At 37.3% G+C, this 21407-nt stretch overlaps 3 protein-coding genes across 4 annotated transcripts; all 3 read right to left on the reverse strand.

The window, feature by feature from the left end:
• Positions 1-530: 530 nt before the first annotated feature.
• Positions 531-5864, reverse strand: LOC113743554 (dynamin-related protein 5A). The gene is made up of 8 exons (XM_027271609.2): positions 5435-5864; positions 4720-4911; positions 4400-4606; positions 3281-3709; positions 2891-3118; positions 2624-2819; positions 1264-1954; positions 531-962 (listed from the first exon to the last, which is right to left on the reverse strand). Exons 1-8 carry the CDS (start codon positions 5819-5821, stop codon positions 776-778), a joined length of 2517 nt encoding a protein of 838 aa, XP_027127410.1. The 5' UTR covers positions 5822-5864; the 3' UTR covers positions 531-775.
• A 5468-nt stretch (positions 5865-11332) lies between these two features.
• Positions 11333-15401, reverse strand: LOC113743363 (uncharacterized). The gene is made up of 10 exons (XM_027271350.2): positions 15170-15401; positions 14218-14327; positions 13879-14010; positions 13714-13787; positions 13524-13629; positions 12913-12981; positions 12448-12512; positions 12250-12348; positions 11932-12031; positions 11333-11785 (listed from the first exon to the last, which is right to left on the reverse strand). The coding sequence occupies exons 1-10, from the start codon at positions 15336-15338 to the stop codon at positions 11723-11725; spliced, it is 987 nt and encodes a 328-aa protein (XP_027127151.1). The 5' UTR covers positions 15339-15401; the 3' UTR covers positions 11333-11722.
• Positions 15402-15794: 393 nt separating this feature from the next.
• On the reverse strand, positions 15795-20932 carry LOC113743362 (proton pump-interactor 1). 2 transcript variants are annotated; one of them, XM_072049176.1, is made up of 8 exons: positions 20687-20932; positions 19206-19622; positions 18906-19088; positions 18512-18691; positions 18222-18416; positions 17063-17161; positions 16479-16981; positions 15795-16362 (listed from the first exon to the last, which is right to left on the reverse strand). In XM_072049176.1, the coding sequence occupies exons 2-8, from the start codon at positions 19572-19574 to the stop codon at positions 16044-16046; spliced, it is 1848 nt and encodes a 615-aa protein (XP_071905277.1). In that variant the 5' UTR covers positions 19575-19622; positions 20687-20932; the 3' UTR covers positions 15795-16043. The 2 variants fall into 2 exon arrangements, with proteins under 2 accessions (XP_071905277.1, XP_071905279.1); XM_072049178.1 differs by having other exon boundaries at positions 19206-19519; positions 20687-20844.
• Positions 20933-21407: the final 475 nt, after the last annotated feature.

Consider the following 21407-nt stretch of genomic DNA (forward strand, 5'->3'; position numbering starts at 1 on the left):
CAATTGTGTGAGCAAAGGTCCAACTGAGTTTGGACTACATGCCCCTAACGACTAGAGTCGAAACTCCACTCTCCATGGAGTAATTTTACATATTCTGATCCAAAAGTTGTTTCTTTTTCCTCTAAAATTTTTAATTTTATTGTTTTCTAGTAATTAACTTTATTTATCCCCAGTAAGGCATTGATCTAATGGTCAAAATTGAAATCTTAAAGGCCCATTCGGGTTCAAATCTCATCAAATATGTGTTTCCTCTTCCGCTTTATGTAAGTTGCTCTATAGTGATTAATATTGAAGTGTTATTCTCACTCACTCTATTCGTGGGTTAGTTCAAGTTGTTTTATTTGTACTGCTATTACTCTTATGATTGCGAGTTGTTGTAATCTTATGTCCATCAATTCATCCTATCACATCCGAAGTGCAATTTCTTGAGCATTTGACACTTCCGGCAGAGAGAAGATTATTCTATGGACAACCGCCAGTCAGTCGCCATAAGCAATGGCAAATCTCCAACTCAAATAATGGTGAGTCTGTTTGGAAAGACAAAATTTGCAAGATTTATTTCAGATTTTGTTTTGCTTGCATCATACACACAATTCCCAATCACCTTTTTATCTCACATACATCACATCACAAAAAGTACTACAGTAACTGGATCAAATAAATCATCCAAATAAATTCTTATCCAAACAAACTCGGTGTTTCAGAGAACAATAATATAAAATCGACACTGACCAAAAACCACACCGAACTCCATGATGCAATTTTGGCATTTCTGTCAAAGTGCTCTGGCCACACTTTTGAATTCATTCAAACAAGAATGGAGTATTTTCTGACGTTTCTGAAGAGATTCTCTTTCATTCTGAAGTACATCAATTGCTCCTGGAGCAACAAACATGTCCATAAACTTGTCATCATTCACCGCAAATAATTCTACTCCAAGTGCTACCACAAGCCTATCCCGACTGTGCAAATGGCAAAAAACAAAAATCATCACTAACTGGAACCCAGAGGTTATAGATAGATAGATAAAAAGCACGAACAGCATGCTCTTGAGCAAAAGTACCAAGTCTCAATTTTTCGGATTAGTTAAATAAACAGCATTTTTAGCAAAGTCATATTTAGTCACTTCAATTGCAAGATTTAAGCGTGTGTGCAATCGAGTGGGCGCGGAGTAAACCAGGGACCAGAGTTTAGATTGAAAGGTGTTTGTAACTTACCAACAGATTGATTCATTTGACTACAGAGAAACAGCTAATGACTTACCAGGGAGTCAAGAAGCTCGAATTTAAAGTTGATGTCACACTACGCTCTACCAGAACTTCTCGCATTCGAGCAAAATGCAGTGCAGCAGATGAGCATATATCTGAATAGGCTGAGCCTGATTTTGAAACTGTATCTCCATTGCCAAACAAAAGGCTATCATTCTTATGGCCTCTCAATTGGTCACAATTTCTGTTGTTGCCTGCTATTCTTGAATGGCGTTTCCTTGCTCCAATCTCAATGCAGTTTCCAAGCTCCTTTTTCACTGCAAAAACTTCACATGGCTGGTCAGGTGATGGGGTCTCGGGCACAGTCATCTGGCATTCTCGAAGAGCTTCTCTAGCTTCGTCACTTTTTCCTGGTGGGGTTTCCTGTGCGTTCTTTTCTGGTGGTACGTTTTCTTGATCCTTTGCAAGTGAGTTGCGCAATGAAGGTGCGGCATCAGATAGCTCAAGGAAAAAAGAACCCGCTGAAACTTGGTTAAATTGGCAGATTGAATTTATGCCTGATCTAGAATTCCCAAAGAAGTCATTCTCATAGCAGACTTGAGAGTATGGGCTTGTAACTGAATCGAGATGGTGTCTAACCAATTGCTTGCACTGTTTGGCAAGATCATGTACAAAACGATTGTATGAGTGCCTCAAAGCAGCATGAAAACCGACATATCCATCCATTTCACCAGCTTTCACGCCATCTGCAGAATTAAATGGCAGTTAGAAGTCCAACAATTATAATATAAATCATTATGAAGCCGTTAATTTCTATTATCACATTTCCAGTATATAAAACAGCAGACTACAGTTTAAGAATAGAGACACTATTGAATAGCAGGCGCAGATAACATAATTTTCCAGCACAAATATGCATTCATAACCTCAATTCAGACTTCAACGATTTTATTACATGGTATTCCTTTCAAGTGAAACAGCAAATATGGGTAGAAAGGCTGTGCGTGCTGGGAAATTTACTATCACTGACAACTTGTAATGAACCGTGTGCAAATTTTGCTAGTAAGACATCAACTCTTCAATTAGGCTTTACAGGAAGCAAATTGTTAGCGCATTTACAACATTTTTGCACTAAACTAGGTAAGGCCTCCTTAAGCAATGCTGTAAGGAGAAATTAACAGAAAAAGGGATCGTGATTTGTTGCATTGACTGTGCAAGTGGCTACTCAGAATAAATTCTAAGGCATTAATTCCATACTGATCTACAGATTATACCAAAGAAATCTGAGATAGCCAGCTCAGACGCTAAACCAGACAAGTCAAACTATACGCCCTAAGAAAGAAAGGACAATCTAAAGGAAGTAGAACATAATTTTAAACTTCTTACATGTAATGTCAAAGATGTAAAACTCTTACATTCAGTGTCACGATGATGATTTCTCTCAATAGCGAGATCAAAAAGCTTGCTCAAAACAAAAGCAAGCCGATCACATGCTGTGTCAAGAAGAGGAGCTAGCCATGATCGTGCAGCAGCACGTGCAATCTCTGCAGCTGCCTCTGTAACTCCTCTATTTCCACCTCTACCAGCATGAGCAAGTAATATGTTTGCTACCTGTTACATAAATTTTAAAATCAAAACCTTGTTCCCCATTGGAGTTTTAGTTACTGTTGACAAACAGTCACCTTTTCCCTAGATACAGAAGGGCATTCAATGGAATATGTAGCACATCGAAATTCATGCACCACCCTCTCAAAAGCAGCACCTCCATACAGGCGTAAAGTGGCATTGGGGGGCTTTACATCAGCTACAACACCAGGCCAACAACCAATGCTACTCTCTGAACGTTCCTCCTCTGTTGTTTTACCCCATAGCTCAGGGTCAGGATCTGCTGCTCCATCAATAAGTGCTCCCTGTGACCAATTGCGCATGAAATACCATGCTCCAAGTAAACTCACAATCCTAAAATTCAATTTCTCTTCAAAGCATTTGGTGAGGCTCGAACCTCAAATAACACAAACAAGAAAAGTTGAACGGAAATGTTCATTAAAAAACAATAAAACTTTATTGCATACCACATGGCCGCATATGGAAGCAGCCTGCAACATGGCAGATCTCCGAAGATGGGCAACATCAGAAGTGGCTTGTATTTTGGAATCCATTCTTGCTAATTCAGCTGTGACTTCACTGCAGCGTTGTTCAAGCAAAGCCAGTGTAGCTGGTGCAGCTTCTTTGTATCTCTTTTGGAGTTCAGATTCCAAAAAGTCTCTGAGACAACCAAAACCAATGTGGGGCCGGTACTTCTCTTCATCGAACCCCCCTTTAACGCCATCACGTAGATAGCGTAATATTTCTGAATCCACCTGTGATATTTGCCTGCGGAATTCATCATTTGAAACTGAGCTCCTCTCTTTTGGCAAGGCCACAAAAAATGGTCGAGTATTCTCCCCAAGGTAACCACTTGCACTCAGGTAGCGATCAACTTCCCAACGGTCACTGAACTCCTAGATGATTAATATTCACTATACATGAATCATATCCCATACGAGAATGCTCATTTATGAGATAAGCTCATAATCTACCAAAAGATTATTGTGAAAGGATTACAAAGGACATTCACAGTATCAACCGTTTGCATGTTCAAATAAAGAAAATACTAGTACTGTTTCCCAGCACAAATAAAAGATGTTCCTGTGTAGTATAATATATTCCTATTCAGCACTTAAGTCATATTGGTCCTTATAGAGCAAAAAAATGTATAGAACTAGTTCTAGTAAGAAATTGCTCCACATTTCTTCAGTCTTTGAGCAAATTTCAGCAGCTTCAGCAAACAATCAAAACTTTGTTAAACTGTTAAAGAAATAAAGCAATGGTTCCACTTAACAGCATAGACAGGTGATCATGTATGTTTTCATTAGCAGAGTAAGCTTTTGGTATGAATACCCAAACATGCATAGAGACATACCCGTTCACAATTCTGCATATTGCATCTTTTTCTCATCTATATAAAGAGTTCTGAGCATGATCCTTTTCTTTTTCTATTTTTCCTCATTTAGCATGTACTTAAATGTATACAACAAATGCTAGCTTCTGTTTGCTACTCTTTGTAAACATTTTACCATAAGATTGCAGGAGACAGAAAAAGCTTCAGGATGGAAACATAACCAAGCTCCTGTAGCAGTTAGCTTATGTACCTTTAGGCGGTTATCAAATTTAGATACAACAATCACAGTCCTTCGAAAAGTTGGATCAATTTCTCGAATAGCATCCAACCACAATGAAGAGCACCATTCAACACTACTCTGTTGAAGGAACAAAAGAATGCGATGAGGAGGACTAGCTAGTGCCTTCACCATTGATAGAATCTCATCCGGTGTACTTTCTGGTTCACCCTTTTTTGCCTGTTAACCAATTCATTCAACAACCGAGAAGTGCAGAAAACCAAAATTCACATACTCAAAACCATGAAATGTTCCTTTAGTTTCACGAATGCATGCGTGTCCAGATAACTAACCTTGAGAACAAAGCCCGGGGTGTCGATGATGGTGAGATTGGGACAGTGAGCATATTCTGCTCTCATCACAATAGGTTTAGAAGAAACAGCAGTTTTGTTCTTCTTCAAAAGTTCCTCTGTACGAAGCTTAATGGTATCCGCTATGGCAGATGCTGAACTTAAGGAATTTCCATATTCTTCTGAATCCTCCTCCTAAAATTTATAGCCATGATAATTCAGCTCTCCCTTTACTTATATTCCAATATAATTGACATCGTTATAATTAAAGAAAAAATATGAGCTTTGATCTCTTGTTGGATTGGAATAGTAGCACTAGAATACAAATCCAGAAAATGCATGGACAGTAATTTCTTCTTTAAATATCTCTGAAGTCTCAAGCAAAATTTCCCAAATATGTAAAAAGCACTGTCATAATTGCTTCCAAATTATCAGTTGTTTTGCAGCCCATAGAACAAATTTGGCATGTATCAAACTTAAATCAAGCACTGTCATAATTGCTTCCAAATTATCAGTTGTTTTGCAGCCCATACAACAAATTTGGCATGTATCAAACTTAAATCAAGAGTTCCTATGCAAAGTTTAACTCTTTTATTTTTATGTTTTTAAAAATTTCGACTTTTCCTACCAATTTTAAAAGATAAAACCCACAACGGTCATAAACTATTATAAGAAAGAAGCTTGTACTGTACTATGCTTATTCGATTGATCCAATAACCTGAAAGCGGCAACGGGGCTCCAAAGCTGTCGGATCATGGACCATTTGGAGAATGAGGGGGCGCCGGGTCCCCATCTCCACTTCCCGGACATTGAACCGGAACCCGAGGAGTGCTTCAAGCAGAGAGCTTTTCCCGTCTGACTGACCGCCTAGGGCAACAATTTCGGGGATCGGGAGTTTCTCGCCGAAGGCAACGGCGGCGGACTGGAGCCTATTGTAGGCCTCGAACCGGGTCTTGAAGTCCGACGATCGGGTGGTGCTGCGGTCGGATAGTTGGTGGTGCTGCCTTTTGGATACGGAGGAGGTAACAGTAGGCTTTTCGGCTGTAGGGGTTTTGGTTGGGGTTGGGGAGGTTAGAAAGGTTGATGTATTGGTGGTGTTCGCCATTGGAGAGGGTGGATGGGTTTCTCAGTCTCGACAGTGAAATGGGGCGGGGGTTTGAAGGATTTGAATTTGAATTCTCAGTACATTTTAGATTCTAAGATTAATGGGCTGGACTAGTTCTGCCCCCCCAAGACACCAGAACCTTGGGCCTTCTGCTCAGCTTCTGGATTCCGCCCTGAAGTGGTTAGTAAATCCTCAACACCCTTGTGGACAAGGTTAGGTTAACTACCCAGTTTTAGGGCCCAACCAACCACCCACAAAGTTTGAGTGGTCCTCTTTTTTTCCTTTTCCTTTTTGTTTTTGTTCTATTTGAATTTATAATTATTTTTCTGAAAGCAAAAAACATTACATATAGAGTAAGCCCATTGAGCTGATACAAGCAAAGGTAGAATAAGATAATTGTTAGTTTAACGATGCATTGACACTTCTAATTAGTGGATTACGTTAATTATGTGCATGATCTAATCTCCACCGAATATGAAAAAACCACTAACCAACGAAGTAATGTGCATGATTAGCAGTCGTTTTCCCTTCAATTATGAGCACATCTCACATGACGTGTGATTTTTTTTTTATTTTTTTTTCAAGCCTAAAGGACTTTTGATATTTGGACAAACCTAATCCCCGTGAAAGCCCACAAACCTAATCCACATGAGGTGTGATGCATATGACATAAAATGTACAAGTCTTGCCTAATGATCTTTCCAGCCAATCATTTTCACAACCTTCTCTATCTTAGTCTTTTCATAAATAATGATTAGTTTCCTCTGAGAAAATCGATCAAAAGATTGAAACTTCAAAGCATGATACTAAAATTTTTTGACTTTAAATTTGTCCCTCCTCCTTTTTTTTTAAAAAAAAAAAGAAAAAGGAAAAAAATTTGTTTGATCATTCGGGCAAGAGATTATTAGAGGTGTAGAACAATGTACTACTTAATAATATCATAGAGACTTGGTAGCAAGTTGTAAAGCTTGACCACTTATCACCACAATCCTTTCCTATTTTTCTAATAAAACCAACCAACTTGTAGTGGTATATTAGGTTCATTGAACGAGCTCTTCAACATATTTATTGACCTCCAAAGTCATGGTCAAGTTTCTATATTTTGTTTTTTTCTTTTGTTGGGGGGGGGGGGTCCCTTCCCTTCTTTTTATTTGTTTCTCGTGTTGACTTCTTTTATATATATATATATATATATATTTATAAGAGAATGTGTGTGTGTGTGTGTTAGCTCTTTCTCTTCCAATTATTAATATTTTTGTTATGGTTTCCAAGCGTGAGGGGTTAGACTAGAGTTTGGGGTGGCATCATGACTCATGAGATGAGGGACGTCGGTGGGATTCAGCTAGCACATGCACCACCAAAGTCACTTCAGGATCCACCCCAAATTCATTCCTTCCAAAAAAATGTTTTTAATCCAAAGTGTTACTTTTTTTCAAAGATAGGCAGATAATTAGATTAGAAATACTCAGAGAGTTAACGGAAAGACCGGCCTAAGCAATCTAAGGGGACCCACCAAACTTCCACGTCCAGCCAATTGGTAACTGGTCGAGAAGCCTGGAGACCAAAGTGTTACTGCTAAATAAGAAAATGTACAACTAACTTGTTACTGGCAGGGGCTGGAAGCTTGCAGCTGGTTACAGGTATTTGAAAACATGTGCAGCTTAATCAGCACTAAGTCTCGTATCGAAATATCATTATTCACAACAACAAAGTTACCAAATTTTGTTAGTAAGTACAAAATTGTCTAGCATGCCTTTTCTTTTTCTTTTTTTTCCTTTTTTCTGCTCATGATCATGTTGTTCCTTCAGAGAATCAGAAGTAAATGACCTACTAGATTCCAGTAACAATTTCACCATCTTTTGAGATCAAGTGCCTGTATACGATCTTGTTTGACATCTATTATGTAAATTTCTAGTTTCATATTGATATATGTTCGATAAAGTATTCAGAAAACTTTAAAATCAAAACAATGATCATGAGACAAAAGATTCTCCTTCCTTATTTAGATTCGTTTTATAATTATCGAAACTTCATGAAAAATGAAAGTTAAGACGAAAGTCTAACAAAAATACAGAATTTTCTCTAGAATGTGTATATATATATATATATATATATATATAGGTTAAAAGTAGAATTTTACTGAATAATCAGAAAAGAAAAGGGACGAAGTTCAACAATTAGACTTTTTCTTTTTTACATTCTTTATTTCTTTCAAGTATCAAACAAAATAAAAAAGGTTAAAGAATAAACATTTCCTTGGGTTTGCCACTATCTGCACCTATGGTATTGTGGCATGTGATCTAGCCGAAGTCAACCATGTGATCTCCAGACCAAACCATGGCTTAGTTCAGTTGATATGGAAGAAAACTCACTGATTAATCAAGACAAAAAAAAAAAAAAAAAAAGGTCTGACAAACGATTAATTTTTTCAAAAACCCAAATAGTTACACGTAGCCGCTGCCCCTGACGGCTAGGATCTGGCATTGAACACTAAGACCAATCGCTACTTCCCCGTATTGCCCGCCGGGTTGTGGGGATCCACCGCTCTTCCGCGTGTCGGACTTTTCATCTTCTAATAGGTCAAAGCGTAGCCAATAATCTCTCCGGTGGCCTAATGATCATCCGGCACCAACTAGGCAAAATAAAAATTGCCCACCACTATTCATTAGTATTGTCACACTAAAATTCAAGAAATTTGAAATTCTTGCGCGCATGTGTATATATATATATGTTTAAATGAATTCGATTCCAATCACCATCACGAATCATGACATGCTATTAAAATTACAAGTCGTTTATCGAAATATTTATAAAATTATTCATGAATACGAGTAGCCAAAATTATATGATTCCCTCTATAACATTTGCTTATAATCACTACATTGTAAGTCTGATTTTCTATGATTAAAGAAGAAAAAAAAATCTGTTGTGTATTTTCAACTTGTTACGAAGTTAGGATAGACCAATAATAATGTTCTTTTTTAAAATTGCTCTCTTACAAGAAATTTAACGGCAAAAAGGATTATGTAGATTCAAAAATTCAGAGACAATCAGTTCGTTTGGATTGGCCATTTTTTTAAAAACTAAGTTTTTCAAATACAATGTTACAGTAATACACAAATAAAAATAACTCAAAAAATATTTAATCCATACAATATATCTAATATTTCAAAAAAATATTTATAGTAAAAAATTTTCATATATACTAATACAATAAAATTTTTCAAGAATACCCCCAAAAACAGCCATGTTTCAAAAACAAAGCGTGCATATATTACTCAATAATGATATTGTTGGAGATGGAAACTTTTTCAGTTCCAAACTGAAAATGCATTTATTTTTCTTTCCCTGCATCATAGAATTTCATTAGTTTAATTGTAATCAGTTGGTATTCGTGGGTCACATAATTAATTGAATTCCAACTTCAAATATATTCAAACTCTCCTCTAAAGGTCAAAACCAATAAGCTCCTGATTTCTTACTACTAAAACGAGTAAACCAGGCGGGAATCTAGAGCTTCACAGAACCTCGTAGTAATTACTAGGAATTTTTCTTCTAATCACACATGCCATGTAATTAATTCTCTTATAAAGAAATGGATTTCTTTAATCGCAAATGACAAAAAATCCCCGATTTAAATTCCAATGTCTTCTTGCCTTAGTTTGCAAGCTTGTACATGAACATCCCTTGCTTGAGCTGCCAAGAAGATCAATGGCCACCAAGTTACTCAAGCTCCTCACCGTTCTCTCTCTATCCCTCGCCTTATTGCACTCTCAAACGTCGGTTTCTTCCTCCTCAGCCACCATTCTGGAAGATGACGATGATCAGGAAGAGTACATCCTAGACGCACCATTTGCACACACTCATTTGAGAAGCCGGTTCTTGGCCAGCGTCAAGAAAGGCTCAAGTTGCAACTCTCAAAAGAAGAACAAATGCAATGGTGTGTGGGCAAACGGAGGAACAAGTCTTCTCTACTGCTGCAAAAATCATTGCAGGAATGTGCTCGGAGACGCAAACAACTGCGGCCGATGTGGGAGCAAGTGCAAGTTAAACGAGAAGTGCTGTGGTGGAAGATGCATTAATGTCATGTACGACCGTTACAACTGCGGCAAGTGTGGTGGAAGGTGCAAAAAGGGCCTAAAATGTGGCCATGGATACTGTGGCTACGCTTAATCACGCATTCACACCCCAATAATGCATGTGCGTGCATGCACGAAATGATTTGGGGAAGAATTTGGAGTCTTTTCCCTTGGAAGGGGACTTGTTACCTTAAAGGGATCGACCATATTGGACTGGAGAGTAAGACATGGATCTCTTCAGCTTTTCTCTATTGCATTAAGATGGCATGAACGACCAGTTCATGAACGGTCATACAGTCGGTAGATTTTTGCAGATGCTGGAATTTTGATGATTTTTTGTATGTAATACTCTTATACTTGCATACATAGTGGTTGAATAATGGGGGTTTTAATTTTTCTTTTTCTACTTTTGTTTATTCCCGTTGCATTTGTTTGTTTCTTCTACCTCACTTCAGATTTGAGTACATGATGATAACTGAAGGAGAGGATGAAAAGAGCAACGATAATGAGGTTCCATGGTCGGGCATTTCATTTCACTTTTACGATCATTTTCCTCGAGAGACTTCTTTTCTGTTTTATGGATGTATGTTACGGTATTTTGATCATTTGGTTACTCAAAATGTTACTTCTCCAGCTGACTTAACCAGGAGTTATATCCAACTTGATTGCTCAAGCAAATTGGGCATTTCTTTCTTCGGTAACGATATTGGTGCAGCTCTAATGTTTCTTGGACCAAATCAATCCCAAGATCTTAACCACAGATCTTGGCTCAATGGCCACCAAGTGGGACTGAAGTCCCTCTTTAGGCTATAGGTGAGGGTTCAAATCCCACCTACAGCGAAAAAAATCTAATGGTGGTGCCAAAACATTCCTTTAGTCTAGTAAGATTTGTGTACCTCCCCTCCAGTGTAGGATAGAATAAGTTATACAACAGTTATCGTCTCGATAAAAAAAAAAATCCCAAGATCTTGATTTGGCACCCCTTCCTCTTCTTAGTTTATTGACCCACCCACCCCCACCACCTCGAATTATATTCCTTTTCCTTTTCCTCTCCAAGTAATTCATTTTGGCAGAAACATTTTATTCCACACAAGGTATATCAACAAGCTGTACAAGCCCTGAGTCGATATGGGGGGTTTAACAATCTTTTCATTCAACATTTATTGCCATTTGGCTACGCCATATGACTTTCCTCTTTTCCCCAAATCCACAGTATCCAGACATTTCAACTGCACGAATGTGCTCTTTTGGAAAAAAAAAATACTAATAATAAGACCATTTGCATGAAGGAGAGTTATCTAAGGTTTACAACTTGGCAACATGAACGGGTAGATCTAAAACTATAGCTTCTCGACATTTTCTCCACAGGCAAAAATGATTGAAGCACAAAGTGTTGCATTCACATTTTCTGCTAAGAAAAGCAAACAAATCATACAAGAACGGCCATATATGACCTTTTTTTTTTCTCTGTTGTTATGAAATTTGTACACTACACGATGTCCGTCTATGAGAAAAAATACCATAACGCTTGCGAGTCAAAAGTTCATGGAAAAGTACATTGTAAAGCTTTGTCATTTTTATAGCTGAATGAATTGGAGATATAAACTCACCCTCTTCCCCCAATTCTTTCCATTCTACTAACGAATTTTCTAGAATAATTCGCAAATCTAGATCTGCTAATTGTTCTCGGATAGCAACCGCACCAGTGTAATACGGCTTAGAGTTTTTTTATAGCTGGATCTGAAATAAGTTCGACGCTGAAGATAATAATAGAGCAGCATCTAGTGATCAATCCGAATCAAGATACTTTGACTTTTGCTGCTCACATATATCGAATCAGTTCAACCACGAACTTACCTTTTTTTGTTGAGTTTATTTCTCCTATCTGATGATAAAAAGAACATTTGATGGTTAACAGAAGGTGACAGGACAGTACTCAATTCACACTTCACAAATATTTGAGATGATTTTTTAGTATTCTAAGTTTATAAACGACGACCATTCAAAAATAGTTTTGACACACAATCTCACCTTCAATCTTCCTCTTCCGCTGACTGAGATGATGTCTCCGGTCTTAACATTAGTATTGCTTTTCAACACACCGGTCCAATTCACACGAACATCTCCATTACTGTAAATTAAGATTAAGTTTTTTAGTTCGTTGTGCTAGCTAATAGTACAACTGAGTTTTAAGAGACTGTTCTAAAAGTTGAGGCCAACAAAAGCCATAAAAGACATCTTCAATAACCAGATGCTCACCATCATATCTTTGTTGCTACATCTTACAGGGTAACAGAACATGAAAAAAAAAAAATGAAGAAGAACTGTAGTGTTTCTGTTATTCCATACCTGATTAAAGCAGCCATTTTTGTTCGTGAAATTTTGTACCCAGCACTAGAAATGGCATCAAGCCTGAGCGATGATTCTACAGTTTTAAAAGCCTTGGTTCTATAATAAGGAAAAATGGATTTTAGTCTACAGACGGAGCCAAACAAAAACTTTTCATTCAATAATTAAAACAAAAATCACATATGGAACAGCTTGAACCTGGGCAGTTCATATTCAATAGCCAGCAATGGTATCTTTTTACAGGTGACTGAAACATTTCCAACCTGCAAATGATAATAGAAATTATTAAAATGCTGATTATTTACTTCAGTTTCTTAACTCCTCTGGAATTTAGACACTAGATGTTTACCAATTATACCATGCAATGATTAGACAATCATCTTTTTACTCTCAAACATTCAAGACTGTAAAATATATATAGAACAATTTGTGCCTTTTAAACCTTTCAGGTTTTCTATATAAAACTATACCTGCAGCTCAACAAAATTTTTAGGATTTGATGCACTCTAGAATAATTGAAACTATTATATGCCAAGATGATCTAATTTATCAAACCATAAGCAAAGATAAAGTGCAGTGAGTTAATTGACTTTTTTTTTTTTTAATTGAAACACAATTGGCAGAGAATGTATAGCTAGGAAGCAATCTATAGGACAGGCCTACCTTGTCCAAGGATGATGTGAGGTAGTCAGCAAGCTCTGGAACCACAAGAATGTAAGCCCCCTTCTCTCCCTAAATTTCAGAAAGAAAAAAATTTAAAAAAATCAAAATGTAATAATTATGTGATCAAGCTAGGAAGTGATAAAATTATTCAAATCTGAAGTGAACAGTAACTGAATTTGACCATGTACAAATTCTATAGAAATTAGATAGAAAAAAAAAATGCCAAGTATACTGTCTACAAATCAAATTCAGTTAATACATCCTATAACTTGTGTGTTCATCGTCACAAATGACACTGTCAAATATTCAGACTGTTAGACGATATATCACATATTAAACAGATTTAGAAAATTTAAATAAACAGTGAAATTAGATCTAGAGGGATAGAAACATAAGGACTCATTACAGATATATACGAAGTTTACTGCTTCAACTGATGTAAGACTGTATCATAAAGAAATTTCTATTGAGGGGTTTGCTTATATGTAAAGGACAAGAAAGAGAAGAACCCTGCTGCAAAACAGAGATTTCAATGGTGGAAGGTTTTCAAATGAATTTTCCCTATAGTTCAAGAAGCATAATGTGTAACAGCAGTTAAATGAAGAACCTACCTGCAAAATAATATCACCCAGCTTATCTCTCGTAATCCCTGTACCAAGGATTGCACCAAGGAAGTCACCATGAGAGCAAGGCTGGAATCCAAAGTTACCTAAAACACTGGAAACAGGAGCCAGTTCACAATTTACTAACAATTCTAGATCTAACTCAGCCAACAAAATGGAGGACTGGTCACATGAATACCTTAAAGCTGCAACAATATCAGGATCACTTGTCAAAACTTCTGGATGTCCGACTGAGAGTCGGCAGCGTTCAGCCTAGCATAATTGACAGGAATAAAAACATAAAAATCATAAATAATTTGAGAGAAAATACTTGACATATGGCGACAAATCCTTTGTATCAAACCTCTGGATATCCTCCTTGAGCAACTGTTTTAATGTCAACCAAATCTTTCAAAGCTTGGATTGACTCCTTCAGTACAGGTGGTGTAAGAAAGCCAGTATGTAGAATTTCGCACCTAGTTGCTGCTCGTTTTGCCTAATACATCCATGAGGATGATGGATAAATACAAACTGATTCCATAAGTAGAACTCTTACAAAATTATCTAGTCAAATCTAGAAAAGTCTATGTGCTTTGCCAACTACTGGGGAACAAGGTGTTTGGAGATAAATAGAAAGAAACAAAAAAGACACAGCAAGGAAACTGGGTAAATCAACGTTTGCAAACTTTAAATGAGTATGTACCATTTCAAGCACACGCTTGACATCTTCATTTGTGTCCTTGTCTCCCACTCCTTTCAGTAAAAAATCTGTATCACTCTTTATAGCCTGTGATAGCTGGCATAGACCCAAAGCTGCGTTGCAAGAGCATGAAGAACTGTACAAGTCATCAGCCATGATAGTAGCATTTTTAGCATAAAAAATGAATCACCCCATTGAGACAGCAAGTAGAGAAATAGATGTCTCCAAGCAATGAACATTAGGAAGCCACTTAAAGAACTTGGGTCATTCATACAAGATGCATATAGCCCTTTCCATCAAAGGAACAATCTCTTTCCAGCGATCAGATTGCTCAAGACTAAAATTGGCAGAGTGCATTTACTAAAGGGACACACTCTACCAACTAAGAGTTGCTAGATTATGTAACATTTAGTATTTGAGTAACAACCGTGTATGAATTCCAAGTAGCCATACGCACTAGATTCTCAGAACAAGTTTAATCACCCTACTTTCCACAAAACAAGACTCCCAAAGCCAAAAAATTTCTTATTTCTTATTCCACCAGCTATTCTAAACACCCGAACAAATACCATGAAAAGAAAAAGTTCATTTCAAGAAAACATAATAGCAGTGTTTTATCTTAGAAACTCCCGCATATAGCAAGACCGACCCTGAGGATTCAACCTTTCCGGCTACAAAGTTGATAAAAAATAATAATAATAAGGCTCATTTGTTGCATTTACCATTAAAAGGCATAACACTGAAGTTAACCATCACTCCTCAGTCCTCCTTTTAAATAATACTATACAGAGAAGCTAATCAAGTGCTCCACAATTGAAGCTGTTTCGTACGATTCAGCCAATCGGGTCATGAAATTTGAAAAATCGGACAAGATAAACCGTAAAGCAAAAAAAAAAACAAATTTATGCCATCCACAAGGGAAAAGAAAGGTAGGAGAAAGATAAAATTGACGGACCTGACGATGAATGGAGAGGAGTTGCAAAAAGAAGAGGCCTGGAGTAGTAGAACTTGTCTTTGAAGCCAATGGCACGAGGAGGAAGGAATTCAAGTGAGTGAAGAGCTCTTCTCAGAGCAGCTGAAGCCACGCTGGTGGCAGCCATAGCCGGTATGCGTACTGCCCACATCAACGAAACCTCGACAACGGACCCTTTTATTCTCTCAGAAGTTATTTACGCATTGTTTGTTTCGAGAGAGTTGGACGGAAAGGAAACGAAGGATAAAATTTTTTATGTTTGTTTGGACTAATAACTGGGTTGGTTTGTGAGGCTGGAAGGGAAAGGAAAGGATAGGAGGGGTAACATCTAATTATAACTTAAGTGGCGAAAACTAAGAGAAATAATAATACCAAAATTAATAAAAATTTTAAAAGCCTATCATATAAAAATATAATTAACGTGTAATAGTTAGTTACCTTTGGTTCTACAATTCAAACAAGATTGATGGATTCCCATCTTCTCTACTCTCCTTTCTTTTCTTTTTTTTCCACTAGGATGCGGCCATCATCATCTCTAACTCGTTCACTGAGTAAAGAAAAGCTATAAGAGGATCTACCGTTTCTTTTTTGGTGTCAAAATCTGAAATTTAGCCGATAAAATTAAAAGCAACTGTTAAAACTCAAATAAACATTACAAAATGGATGGCTGGCTGGATCTAGCAGCACCATTATCAGTTTTGCGTCCATCAGGATGCCAAAAGGAACGAAAAAACATGAAGAACTAATAATAACAAAAAGGGATAATAATATATGTCTACTTAATACAGACAGACAGGCCTAATCACTCGCAATCAACCGAACAAAATCCTTCCTTCGCTGAAAGACTCGGATAAATTTAGAGAAGATAGTTATATCCAATTCCTATCAGCAGAAGCAGCGCTAGAGCAGCAGCCGGAGCAGCCCACAACCAGTAGTTCGTCGCCTTTTTGCGTCTGAGAAAAGCTTTTGGCAGTGAATCCGCCGCACCCCTGGGGCGAATTCTGTGTCTAACAGCGTTCTCCTTCCGGTCTTTACTTTTCGGCAGAGCCGGAGTTTCAACAGTTTCCTCCCCCTTCTCCACTTCAACTACCTCAGCAGGCGCTTCAGTTTGTTCCTCAGTCTCCTGAGTAGCAGCAACGTTAGCCCCGGCCTTTTTCTTTGCCCTCTTCTCACGCTCCTGCAATACATAAATGCCAATTTTGGATCAGTCCACATTTTATATATATATATATATACACACATCAAATTCAACTCATCATTTTCAACAGAATATCATGAATGAAGAATAATTTCCTTAATTTTCTTCTCAGCTTCCTTTTGTGCTTTGATTGCAGCTTTGGCAGCCGCTTTTTCTGACAACTTTTTCTTCCTTTCCATCGCCTGCTTAGCTTTTGCGATCTCCTCTTCTCTTTTCACTTCCTTCAATTTCAACTCATCAATTTCATTCACCTTTGGAGGAGGATCGTTTTGCTTCTTCTCAGGCATAAAAAATTCCTCTCCATCTCCCGCATCTTTCTGCTGCTTAGTACTCTTCTCCTTCTGAACTTTCTGGACAGGGGTCGCATCAAGTTTTGAAGTACTGGTATCTTCTTTTGGCTGTTTTACATTTGTCTTGGGTACTACATCGGTTACAACTGCAGGTGCTACCTCAACGACTACTAGAGGCTTCTCATCAGGGTTTCTCATCCGCCCATCCCTACTCAATTGACGACCGTCCAGAGACGGTAATATCCTCCTCTCATAATCTTCTCTGAAGCCCTTGCTTCCGCTCCACGAGGAAATAAATTTATCAACCTAACCAAGAAAAAGATGAAAGAATCAGGAAGGTTAAACCACAACAACTCTAGAACATATACAGCACAAGTTCCTACCAACCTCTGTTTCTGAAAGTTCCTTTAGGCCTTCAACATCCTTCTTTTCTGCAAGGCCTCTAGCTTTGTTCAACAGAGAACGATTTTGGTAAAAGGCGGAGTTCTGAAAATTTAAAACTTCAACATCATCACAAAATTCCAAAAGTATGAGAAAATGGAAAATTCAATGTGTATCAGGGATGAAAGGTTATTCACATTTACTAAATTCGTGAGACATTAACAACTAGGTTATGGTATAATCTATTTCTCTTTTGTTGACACATTGGTTCTTACTCCAAAAAAAAATTAAGCTGCAATTTCAGGAACGGGGAAGTAAACCTCCACCAACTTCAGTGGACATCCAACTGGACAAAAATTAGGAAAATTGAGGAAAAGCAATTAAAATTTCTCAAGAATGTTTTCTCTTTTGGTATGACATAAGACCTATCAGAAGACATCAGAAAAAGACTACCACTACCAGGTGTCACAGTGCATATTTTCCTCTGTGTAACCTATTCAACATGCCTTCTGGTGGCTATTTCTATGCCCTGCTTATTGGCAGATCTGATCCTCAGGCTGGATTGGATGTTAAGCCAGATGGCTGGTGCAATACCATTTAGATTCACGAGCTATGATCAGAACACGTGAAACTCATTTTCCATTAATGTGAAGATTAGAATCTAATAATAATTGAAATTTTCCCACATGCTTATGAGAAAGCTCAATTCTCAGCAAGATGCAAAAAGGGGAGCAGTGGTATCTTTGGGCATCATGAATTACAGAATACCTCTAAGTTCTTTCTTGTACAAGTAATCATAAAATTTTGTCATCACTGGAAACCTACAGTAACGATACACTTTCAATCATGTAAATCTATTTGGCATCTTGTCTACATCTTCACTTTAAGCCTGTTAGTACATAATACAAGCACTTTCTGAACAAGAATGCATGTACACCACTGTTTGTTTTAAGACTTTCAAAAACATAATAGGAATTTCAACAGACTATCAAGTAATGTGCAAAATACTTACACCATTGCAGACATTAGCACAAAATCAGAGCCTTGCAAAACCAAAATGTTGTAAAACACAGAGGCAATTAGATGCAAAAGTGTATCATATGCTCTCACTAGCAAATTGCATGATGTGGGAGAAATACAGTATCTAACTTGAAAATGTCAATACCCCTTCTTCACGTTGTTTCCTTAATTCCTGAATATTTTCAAAAGTTTTGTCTCTTTTCTGTGTCACAGCTGTCAATTCCTCCTCCAAGGACTTGATCTCCTTTTCAATAGCCTCCTTCTCTTCTTCAAGTTGTTTACGCTTAGCCAAAACCACTTGCTGGTCCTTTCGCACTCCATCCATATCAACTCTTATAAGCTATAAAAGAGTTGCAGTAATGAGTACAACTAAGTAAAATGCTATATTAGTAAAGAGCTGTATAAAGCAATCTGCAAAATAGAAGTATAAGTTACTTTCATCTGGTCTTCAAGGGCTTCCTTTTCACCCATTGACTCTTGAATTTTTGCCCTCAAAGCAGCATTAGCTATAACCTTCTCCCTTGTCCCTTCAAGCTGTTTAATTTCCCGAAGGATTTGCTTCTCCTCATTAAGGGTGATACTTTCATGTTGAATGTGGTACTGCAAACTTTTGATCTGTGACATAAAAGAAAAACAAAAAGTTAAGGACACGATTTCTTGTTCTTTCACAATTAAAGTTTGAAGATTCAAGTATAAGACATGTTAAGTTTCCGAAAACACCAAAATGTTGAAAAGCAAAGGATTGCAGACAAAGAAGGAAACAAGTTGGTGGATACGGAAAAAGTAGCATATATATTGCACTTGAAAAATATAAAACATCAAAGCTTACGCGATGATTAAGTTCTTCCTCAGACGAACATATACCAGATCCCCTGTCTCTGCCTCCATGTAACTGGCCCAAAGCCTGCTGCAAGGGTTCCCTTTCCTTTTTCTTCTCATCTATCAACTCCCTGTACTGCCTATTCTCTTTATTTAAATCCTTTAAGAAAGCAATCTTTTGTGCTCGATCAGCCTGCAAAAGATGAACAGACTCGATTAGAATCTTATCTTCATTTAAAGATAAGAAGCATGCAAAAGAGATAACAATACCATGACAAATTCATTGATGGATGCAAAAGAAAACACTAACCTTCAGTTTCCTCAGTTTTTCAATGAGCTGGGATCGGGCTTGATTCTTCTTCTGTAGCTCAGTGTCAGCCTGATCCAATTTGGCTTTGAGTTTCTGATCTTCATGTAACCTATACCTTACAAAATAAAAAGAATGTATCTGCTTAGGTGCAGGCCATTCATCAACTGCATCCTTGGGGAAGTTGACTTCAGCAGCTTTATTTTTTTCCCCTTTCACCGGTTCATCCATACCATGGGATCCAAATGTTATTGGTTCGCTAAGCCCCATTACGTTGCTTATTTTCCCGTTTTCCTTCAACAAACTGTTTTCTTCACCTGCAGTTTCCCCAGAAACATGGGGCAACTTAGATTCCACAACTTCCACGCCCATTATTTCAACAGAAGGTAAGCACACAAAAGTGCGTTAAAATCTCGAATCCTGACAAAATGGGAACATAAGTTACCAAAGGAATGTTCACATTTTACAGGTATCAGACAAACAAGGGATTAGAGTCAAATTGTTTAGTGGAGGTATCATGTCAAAATCAATCATCTAAAAGTACCAACATGAATCAAAATCGAAAAAGTTTTAACCCGAGCTTCCTTGCAAAAGATTTTTATCGATACAAAACACCCTTCCATTACAGGCACGGAAGTGCCAAATTCTTTGAACCAGTTGACTCGCAAGTTATTAACCTTAGTGGAAGCTTTAATACAGAAGAGGATTAAAGTGCTATGAATACCAAATTTCTCACTTTACTAATCCCCATCGAATAGATCTTTGAACCAGAGACCCGAAATACAGAAAAGATAAATAAAAATGAGCCATGCAACCTATTTGAAACAGCAAAAACATGTAAGATCAGTCTAAGATATCGATTAAATAACACACAACCAATAGCGGAAGATCGAATTTAGCGACAGAAGAAAGCTTCAAAGGTCATGGAAACTTCTAATTTATGAACGAGAAAAAGCCATCAACGAAAGATCAAAAACATAAAACTGAACGATACAGGCGGGGATGTATCAAATACTGAATTACTCAACCAATAGAGATGCCATGCAAATTACCTACGGATACAATTCATGAAACAAAGACCAAAGATTTCAATTTTTTCTCAAATTCTTACTCTTACTCTTCGTTCGTTAATAAGATCAAATTTTTGAATCAGAAGCACCAAGAATACACGAAAGAGAACCATCCCACTTCATTTTCCCCCAATTCTTTCTATTTCACAAGTCAACAGATCAAATTTTTAAACTAAAAAAATAAGCTATTCACCAAACAGAACCACTACTATATACTTCTACCCAAAAAGACCAAAAATCAATCAAAACAAAACAGGACTACCTTCTAGGACTGAGATCAATACGGATCAAATAATTGATCATGAAACAGAAATGACAAAAAGAAGTAAAGAATCCACACTCGAAAAAATAGACAAAGACAATAGGACGGAGAAAAATGCGGGCTTGTATCGACGAGGTAAGGAGTTTACTTACCAGAGATGGAAGCGAAAATGAAGAAGGAACCGAGAGAGACAGATATTTCCGAGGAGACCCCTTGTTTGACAATAGAGGGCTCTTTCAAGACCAAGAAACTTGAGAGATACAAAGAAGAGAAAAAGAAGTCAGACCCCAGATCTCTCTCCCTCTATATCGTTCCCTCAATATGAAGAGAGAGAAAAAAATAGAGAAATGCTCTATGAGTATTCAGTACTAGCTAGCAGTTACAGATTTTAAGGATTTGTGGGGAAAGATAACGAGGGGTAGATATGGAGAGACCGAATTACAACTGAATATTTTCTTTTCTTTCTTTTTTTTTTAACAGAAAAAAAAATTCCCACGTTTAGTCAAAAATAGGAATAACCAGAGCTATTGACAGTAAAAATATGGGATTGTTTTGGTTAGAAAAGGTTATCACTTAGTTATGGTGTTATGGACTGCTGTAAAAATCGGTTGTCAGAGCAGACGGTGACATATTTATTATTTTTAGTTTTGTCATTTGTGCTGAATAGGAAAAATCAGTTTTCCCCCGTTCCCAATCTGACAACAGAACAAACAAGAACTGCCATATTGTTTGATTAGGAAAACATTTACAGTGGTGGTATGAGTTTCAATAGATTACATGGCAATTAATATTAACCCAATTTGGCGGACCAGTGAGATTTAGAAATGTCAGGTTACATTTGGTGTGTTTGGATTAAGAAAATTTGAAATAAAA

This window comes from Coffea arabica, chromosome 5e (genome assembly GCF_036785885.1).
Source record: "Coffea arabica cultivar ET-39 chromosome 5e, Coffea Arabica ET-39 HiFi, whole genome shotgun sequence".
In the NCBI taxonomy this organism is placed as follows: domain Eukaryota; kingdom Viridiplantae; phylum Streptophyta; class Magnoliopsida; order Gentianales; family Rubiaceae; genus Coffea; species Coffea arabica.

Coding starts and splice junctions, on each gene's coding strand:
- LOC113743554 (XM_027271609.2), bottom strand. CDS start 5,821: ATGGCGAACACCACCAATACATCAACCTTTCTAACCTCCCCAACCCCA. Junction 1,955..2,623: donor TCATCATCGTGACACTGAAT/GTAAGAGTTTTA, acceptor TTAATTCTGCAG/ATGGCGTGAAAGCTGGTGAA. Junction 963..1,263: donor TCGAGCTTCTTGACTCCCTG/GTAAGTCATTAG, acceptor CCATTTGCACAG/TCGGGATAGGCTTGTGGTAG.
- LOC113743362 (XM_072049176.1), bottom strand. CDS start 19,574: ATGGGCGTGGAAGTTGTGGAATCTAAGTTGCCCCATGTTTCTGGGGAA. Junction 19,089..19,205: donor AAAAACTGAGGAAACTGAAG/GTTAGTGTTTTC, acceptor CATCTTTTGCAG/GCTGATCGAGCACAAAAGAT. Junction 16,363..16,478: donor GCTGAGAAGAAAATTAAGGA/AATTATTCTTCA, acceptor TGTATTGCAGGA/GCGTGAGAAGAGGGCAAAGA.
- LOC113743363 (XM_027271350.2), bottom strand. CDS start 15,338: ATGTGGGCAGTACGCATACCGGCTATGGCTGCCACCAGCGTGGCTTCA. Junction 13,630..13,713: donor GATATTGTTGCAGCTTTAAG/GTATTCATGTGA, acceptor TCCTGTTTCCAG/TGTTTTAGGTAACTTTGGAT. Junction 12,032..12,249: donor AAAATGGCTGCTTTAATCAG/GTATGGAATAAC, acceptor CTTAATTTACAG/TAATGGAGATGTTCGTGTGA.